The sequence below is a fragment of the Bubalus kerabau genome, chromosome 21 (genome assembly GCF_029407905.1).
Source record: "Bubalus kerabau isolate K-KA32 ecotype Philippines breed swamp buffalo chromosome 21, PCC_UOA_SB_1v2, whole genome shotgun sequence".
NCBI classification, from domain to species: Eukaryota; Metazoa; Chordata; class Mammalia; order Artiodactyla; family Bovidae; genus Bubalus; species Bubalus kerabau.
Genome location: NC_073644.1, coordinates 44,788,365 through 44,796,372, shown reverse-complemented (window position 1 = coordinate 44,796,372; position 8,008 = coordinate 44,788,365). Strand labels below are relative to the sequence as shown.

At 45.8% G+C, this 8,008-nt stretch overlaps 1 protein-coding gene across 7 annotated transcripts in view; it reads right to left on the bottom strand.

Annotated features, from left to right (window-relative positions):
* Nucleotides 1–250: 250 nt before the first annotated feature.
* RALBP1 (ralA binding protein 1) overlaps nucleotides 251–8,008 on the bottom strand; it is a 41,153-nt gene continuing 33,395 nt past the window's right edge. For all 7 annotated transcript variants that reach the window (XM_055559759.1, XM_055559756.1, XM_055559758.1 and 4 more), the window contains exons 7-10: nucleotides 6,189–6,296; nucleotides 2,429–2,550; nucleotides 2,071–2,194; nucleotides 251–1,675 (exon numbers count right to left, since the gene is read on the bottom strand). In XM_055559759.1, the coding sequence (XP_055415734.1) occupies nucleotides 1,469–1,675; nucleotides 2,071–2,194; nucleotides 2,429–2,550; nucleotides 6,189–6,296 (561 nt within the window). In that variant the 3' untranslated portion in view covers nucleotides 251–1,468. The remainder of the gene's footprint in view (nucleotides 1,676–2,070; nucleotides 2,195–2,428; nucleotides 2,551–6,188; nucleotides 6,297–8,008) is intronic.

Sequence of the window (8,008 nt, the reverse complement as noted above, 5' to 3'; positions counted from 1 at the left end):
GAAAGTAACCTGGCCACAACCCACCTTCCTGCCCAGTTGGGCTGGCTGACCGGGCATCATTCACAGAAGCCACTGCAGATCCAGTCCAGACAGCCGCTCAGCACCAGCCGGGGTGGGAAGAGGACACAAAGTGAGTTAGCACAAAACATCCTGCTCACAAGCGGACCTTGAAGGGCACTGAAGCACGTCAGACCAGCTTCAGTGCACTCAGGTATTTCAAAGAAAGAACGGGTACAGAAAACAAGAAGCCTTTTTTTCTCCCTCAAATGGCTGTTGAATTTATTTGCTTGATCAATAATGGTCCTGGCAAAAATTAGTTTACCAACGCTGAGACAACTGTAATGAAATACTGATTTTAAAAATTCATGACACCATGATAGAAATTAGAGTTTACACAAACAAAAAAGAAACCTTCAGTATTGCCAGCAAATATAAAATAAATGTAACATGACTGACAGGACAGTAAGAAGGCTTTTATACATTTATATTTGACACCTGACCATATTTTCAGTCACCATAATATCTTCTCTCCAGGTTTAAAAAAATAGTATGCTGATTTCTATAACAAAGCTTTTTTTTCGTACAAAAATCAAATAATGGCCAACAAGTCACAACAGTGCAATAGGTAGAGAATAAAAAACCGCATTAACCAGGTGCTGAAATAAATACTAACCAGGAGAAGAGGATGTGCCCTCATGGGGTGTTTCCATCACCGGGACGTGTGGGTTTGTCTTCACAGCCCAGAGCCTCTTGGAGCCACTTACTTGGACCCAGCGGCACTGGACCCCGGTGCCTGTGAGCCGGAGGCCTCAGGTAACCAAGGTCGTGGGGGGAGGGGGGTCAGGACCACGGCTGACTCCCGAGGAAGTCCGATTCCTAGTACTCAGCCTGGCCCACCGGGCGTCCAGCAGCAGTTCACCGAGCCTGTGTGGACACCGACTCCAATCCTGTGTGAGCGCGTGGCTACCCATCGATATGGCTTATGCAGGCAAAGACACGCTTACATTCGGGCCCGAGCAAGCCACCCACGGCGCTCTGTCCTAATGGAAGGTCGAAGAAACATGCTGTGTGGACGCCCCGGTCCTCCCATGACCCAGGCCACCGGGGTGACTCGGGCGGGGCTGAGGGGAGGGTGGGGGGGCCGGCCGGTCAGGAAGGAGGCCCCCAGGACCCGCACCGCGGAGGTGTGAAGGCACGGGCGAGTGGCGGCAGCGAGATCCTGGGGACGTGGCGGGCGGGGCGGCCCTGTGTGGCTCCCCCACGAACGAGAGAAAAATCCTGATTCTGCCGTAATAAAAAAGCAAAGAAAGACGATTTTTGGTTTAAAAAGAAGCCACTCAAGGGTTAAAATAGTTATTTAAGTTAACAAAGGAAATGACTCTTCCAAGAAGCCGACAGTCTGGGACACGTCTGGGACACCGGTGTGCCGACCAGCCGTCTCTGGAGGTCCGCGCACCCCGGCCGGCTCTCAGATGGGCGTCTCCTTCCGCTCCCTGCCTGGCGACGGCCGCGCCTGCTCCTTGGCGGGCGGGGGCGGCTCCCGGGCGCCGGGCTCGGGCTCAGCCAGGGGTTCGGAGCGCGCGCGCTGCAGTTGGAGCAGGCGAAGCTGCACCCGCAGCTCGATGATGGCCTCGCGTTCCTCGTGAATGGCCTGGTTCAGGTGGTTGTTCTTGATCTGCAGGGACAGATGCAGCGGCCGGTCAGTGAGGGGTTGCGACCCAGAAAACAGGCTGAGCCACTGCCCACGGTCAGCAGGCCTGCCTCCCTCTGGGCAGGGCCCCTCCCCCTCTGTGGACCTGGAGGGCTCCCTCCTTCCCGGGGGTGTTTTCCTGCTCAGCACTAACACGATCTGTCAACTGTGGGGCAGAGCGAGCTGCTGCACCGGGCCTGTCTCCCGGCCCCCCCAAATGGCTCTGGGGCCAGCAACCCCGAGTGGGGGGTCCCGGGTGGGATTCTGTTGTGTCCGAGCCCCTGCCGGAAGGAGAGACAGCAGCCCAGGCCCATAGGCCCCATGTGAGGAGCGATGCGGACCCCAGCGCTCCCGAGGGCATCAGCCCCGCGCATGCGCACCTCCAGCTCCTCGTTCTGCCGCTGCAGGTCTTGCAGGATAAGCTGCAGCTCGTCCTCGTCCTCGCTCTCGCTCTCACTGTCTGACGAGTACTCCTCGGTCTCGCTGCGGCCGTGCTGCTGGCGGCTGTGCGGGGACAGGACAGTGCAGGGAGCGCGTGACCCACCCGCACAGACAGGCTGGTGGTCTGCTTCTGGACTGCCAGCTTTCTAGCGGGTCCACTCGGGATAAGGCCCACCTCAGAGGTAATACAGAAGGTATGGAAGGGGGCGCTCTGCCTGGCCCCATCACAGGAAGGGCTGAGGCTGGACCGCCCTGCTCTCCCCAGAGTCCAAGTGGAGCCCTGACCCCTGCCCTCACCTCTGGATCTCCGCGATCTCCGCCCTGAGGCGCTCGATCTCTTCCTTCTCCGAGGCAATCTGTCGGCGCAGGAACTGCTCCATGGCTAGGAGCTCCTCCTGCTCAGTCAGGATCTCATTCTCCTAAAGCAGTGACACTGGTGAGCACCTCTGAGAGTCTAGGAAACGTTGCTCTTCTGGGGTCTCCTCTATCACCCTGAACTGTTTACGCCCATACACACAACACTGGGGCTTCTCAGGTAGTAAAGAATCTGCCTGCAATGCAGGAGACCCGGGTTCCATCCCTGGGTGGGGAAGATCCCCTGGAGAAGGAAATGGCAACCCACTCCAGTATTCTTGCCTGGGAAATCCCACGGACAAAGGAGCCTGGCAGGCTACAGCCCGTGGAGTCACAAAGAGTTGGGAGTTGGACAGGACTAAGCGACTAACACTTCATACACGCACGTTAACACACACGTTACAGGAAAGCTTGTAATGCACAACCCTAAAATACCCAGTTTCCCTAATTTCAAGAAAAGCTTTGAGCAAAGATAGACTAAATTGTTTGGAAGGAATGACTAGATTTTCCTCAAGACATAAAACGCTACTTAGGAATCCTTGTTATGTAAAGGATCCACAAGAGGCCAGCTAGCAGGCACACAGCAGAGTACTAGGGACTGTTTCTACCCCCAGCCTTTCTGAACACCTTCTCACAGAGAGTCTGAGGGCCACAGGGGCCTTCGCCAGTCACAGGGAAGAAAGGCCCCGGCGGCCTGCAGCTGTTGTCAGTATCACCTGAAAGCAGAGCTGGTGATGGAAAAGTGTTCACAGAAGAAATCTTTCCTCCTCAACACAAGCTACTGTCCTCCTCAACCCATGTCCCCAAGGATAATATTTAAACAGTAAATATGCATTTAACAGAATATGCGTTTCTAAAACTGACATCTGTCCAGGATCTAGCTAGCCCCTCCAACCCAGAGAAAAGAACCACAGCAGACAAAACTTAGGAGAGAACAGAGATGGAAAGCTATAGAAATGAGCTGGAAGCAGCCAAGGCCTACATTTCTTTCCAAACTAACAGGTGGCGGGAGGATAAGAACCTGTGATCAAATGTGAAAGGCGCTGCGGTCAAGTTCACTTCAAAGTCAGTGGCCCCAAGTCTCCCGTGTGCATAAGAAACCCACAGAAGTCTCCAGTGTGTATAAGAAACCTCTCTTGGAGCTGTGCTCCTCACAGTCCCCAGCGTTTCTAAACACAGATGCTTATCCTTTTTATGAAAGCTAATGTTCCAAGAAACACCAGGATGAAAACTCTGAAATAAAGATGCATCTGGGACCTCACTCTCTCTTCAGGGGAGGAGAGTTACACGACCCTGGTAGGCGTGACAGAAAAGGACTGAAACTTGTAGGACTTTAGTTATCTCTGGGATACAAGGATGGTTCAACACAAATCAGTAACTATGATACGATTTTTATCCTTCATTTTGTTACTGTGTTGTATCTCAAAAGAGTCAAAGAAGCACTTGAAAAAATTCAACATCCTTTCACAATAAAAAACAAAGTGAGTATAGAAGGAATACGTTGCCATGATATAGCTGATATGACAGGCCTACTACAGATAACATGGTATCCCAGTGAAAGGCTCAAAGTATTTCTTCTGAGATCAGAGAGAGGACAAGAGGCCCAGTCTCACCACTTCTGGTTATGCAGTACTGAAGTACCAGCCAGAGTAACTGAGCAGGAACAAAGGTGTCCAAATTGTAAAGAAGTAAAATTGTCTGTTTACAGACAACATGATCTTATACACAGAAAACCACAGAGTCCATCAAATAACTGTTAGAAGTAATAAATTTAGGAAAGTTGCAGGATACAAAATCAACATACAAAAATCAGTTGCATTTCTACACACTAACTACTATCCAAAAAAGAAATTAAGAAAACAAATCCATTAAACAAAGAGGTGAAATATCTATATACTGAAAACAATAAAATACTGATGAAAGAAATTGAAGACACTAAAGATAAAATGAAAGGTACCTCATGTTCATAGATTAGAAGAAATAATATTGTTAAAATTTCCATACTACCAAAGTGATCTACACATTCACTGGAATCTCTATCAAAATTCCAATGGGGTTTTGAGGTTTCCCCCAGAAACAGAAAAAATAATCCTAAAATTCATTCAGAACCACAAGACTGTAAGAACCACAGCAAACTTTTTTTTTAAGCCAAAGCAATCTTAAACAAAAGAACAAAGTTAGAGGCATCACCCCACAACCAAAACAGTCCAGTACTGGCATAAAAACATACATATAGACCAATGGAGCAGAACAGAGTCCAGAAATAAATCCACACATTCACGGTCAACTGATCTTTGACAAGGATGCTAATAAACAATGGAGAAAGAACAGTCTCTTTAATAAATGGTGTTGAGAAACTGGTTTTCCACAGGCAAAAAAGTGAAACTGAACCCTTACCTTCTCTCACTACACACACATCAATCACCTCAAAATGGACTAGAGACTTAAATATAAGACCTGAAATCATAAAATTATTAGAAGAAAACACAGAGAGAGTTTCGTAACATTGGTCTGAGCAAGAATTTTTTTAGGTATGACCTGAAAAGCACAAATATACAACAGACAAATGGGATTGCATCAAACTAAAAGGTTTCCACACAGCAAAGAAAGTGGAGTGAAGAGACAGACTACAGAATGAGAGAAAATACTGCAAACCTTACATCAGATGAGGGGTTAGTATATATAGGAAGAAGTCAAACAACTCTATAGCAAGGAAACAACCCAATTAAAACATGGGCAAAGGACTTAAATTGACATTTCTCAAAAGAAGACATTGAAATGGCCAACAGATCACTGTCACTCATCATCAGGGAAACAAACGCAAATGAAAACCACAATGAGCTATCACCTCATACCTGTCAGAATGGCTTTTACCAAAAACACGAGAGGCAACAAGTGTTGGTGAGGATGTGGAGAAAAGGAACCCTTGTGCATTGTTAGTAGGAATATAAATTGGTACAGCGACTGTGGGAGACAACATGGAGGTTCCTCAAAAACACAAAGCAGAGCTATCACAGTTCTAGCAATCCAGCTTCTGAATGTATAAATGTAAACAGAACACTCAAGGGAGCTGTTCACTGCAGCATTATTCACATCAGTCAATATATGAAAACAGCCCAATGGCTGATGGATGAATGGATAACAATGTGACATGCACATATTCATAAAACATAAGTATACACATGCCCACATAAATATACAACATAGACAACATAAACATAGATACATATGTAACAAATATATTCTGACATAAGAAGGAAATCCTGGCATTTAATAGCACAGATGAACCTGGAGGACATGATAAGTGTAACAAGCCAGACAGAAAAAGACAAATACCATATGATTTCACTGCTTATTTGTGGAATCAAAGAAAAAGTTGAACTCATAGAAGCAGAGAGTACAACAGTGGTTACCAGGCCTTGGAGAGGGAGTAAAATAGGGAGGTACTGGTAAAAAAAATACAGCTGCACTTGTGTTGAAGGACTGTCTAGAGAGGTAATGCTGATGACGACGCTGTACTCAATGGTGGATTATGCCACGAGAGAGTGTCTTTCAGGTGCTCGCATCACAGAAGGTAACTGTGAGAGGGTAACTGCAGCAATCATTTCACTGGGTGGAGGTGCATCAGATGTTTATACCTTAAATATATATTTTTCTTTGTTTTTTTTTTAAAGATCTTGCAAAATAGAAGAGGTACACTTACCTGGGCAAGAAGAATATTTATGACTTCCTCGTTTTCATTCATTTCTTCTTTGGAAACATCCTCTTTTGAAAGACTGGCTATTTCTTGGGCAATCTTAGTTTCACATTCCTGTTCAACAAGAGAAATGGAAGCACTGCTCAGCCCACTGTAACACAGTCAATAAACTTACACTGCCCCCATTCCTGAAATTTCCTCCTCAGCTTCTGGAACTGAAAACCTAAGAGTGGCACAGCCAGCAGACCCTCCAGACGGGGCATCTGCTAACTGGGCTTTGACAGTAACGTGTGGATCTCACGCTGGGGATGCACTGGAGGAAAATGTTCGGTTCTAGCTAACGTGCTCAGCATTTCTGGAACCTTCCCATATAAACTGCCTTCCGTGATCCTTCCTGTTTGGAGAGGGTCTACTTTAAGCCTACTGTTAGCTGGTTTTGCCGATGGTACCAACGGCAAGTAGCCATTGTCAAGTCAAATAGCCACTGTCTATCACAACACCAAACGTCTCCAACACCACAAAGTCCCCTTGGGCTCCTCCGCCACCTGTTGCCGCTGGAAACCACTAACCTGCTTTCCATTGCTCTGGTCTCACCTTTTATGTTTCATATAAACTGAATTAATCAGTAAGCAGTCTTCTTCCTGGCACGTTAAATTTCACAACTCATCTATATCAGTAGTTTGCTGAGTAACATGCAAGGATATGAATGTACCCCAGTTTGTTTATCCATTCACCAGCTGGTGGGCATTTCAGTCCTTTCTACTTTTGAGCTACTAATAAGACCTGTAAAAACCACTAAGTATCTGCTCTGGGAGGGAACATGCCTTCTTCTGCTAGATAAACACTTAGGAGTGGGATTGCTGGGCCAGATGATAACCTGATGCTTAACTCTGAAAGAAACTGCCAAACTGTTTTCCAAAATGACTGAAACCGTCAAGATCAGTAAAGCAGAGCTCCAGCTGCTCTACATTCCTGTCAACACTTGGTATTTCTGATAACCAGTCATTCTGGCTGGTGTGCAGCGGCTTCTCACTGTGCCTGTGCTCTGCACTTCCTCACTGATGAACGATCTGCACATGTGCTTCTTTATCATCCACATGTATTCTTTGGTAAAGAACTTCAGTCTTTTTAAAATTGAATTTTTACTGTAATAATCGTACATTCTGGTGGGGGATATTAACAATGACGGAGGCTGAGCATATGGAGTAAAGGAGTATGAATTCTCTGTACCTTTCCCTCAGTTTGGCTGTCAACCTAAAACGGCCCTAAAAAAAAAACAACTTAAAAAATTGGTTTGTCTTATTAAGTCTAAAGAATTTTTAATATATTCTAGTTCAAGAACTTTTTCAAGTGTCTGTTTTTTGCAAATATGTCACAGCCTCTGGTCTGCATGTTCATCTTTCTAACAGTGTCTTTTGAAGAGTATATTTTGATAAAATATAGTTTATCAAATTTTTCTTTTACAATTCATGAATTTTTGTATCCTATTTAAGAAATCACTCAAACAGCTCATACAACTCAATAACAAAAATTAAAAAAAAAAAAAAAAAAAAAAAAAAAACGAATCAAAAAATGGGCAAAAGACCCAAACAGACATTTCTCCAAAGAAGACATACAGATGGCCAACAAGCAAATGAAAAGATGAAATCATCATTGCTAATTATTAGAGAAATCCAAGTCAAAACTACAATGAGGTATCACCTCACACTGGTTAGCATGGCCATCATTAAAAAGTCTACAAATAATAAATGCTGGAGAGGGTGTGGAGAAAAGGGAAACTTCTTATACTGTTGGTGGGAATTTAAGTTGGTACAGCCACTATGGAA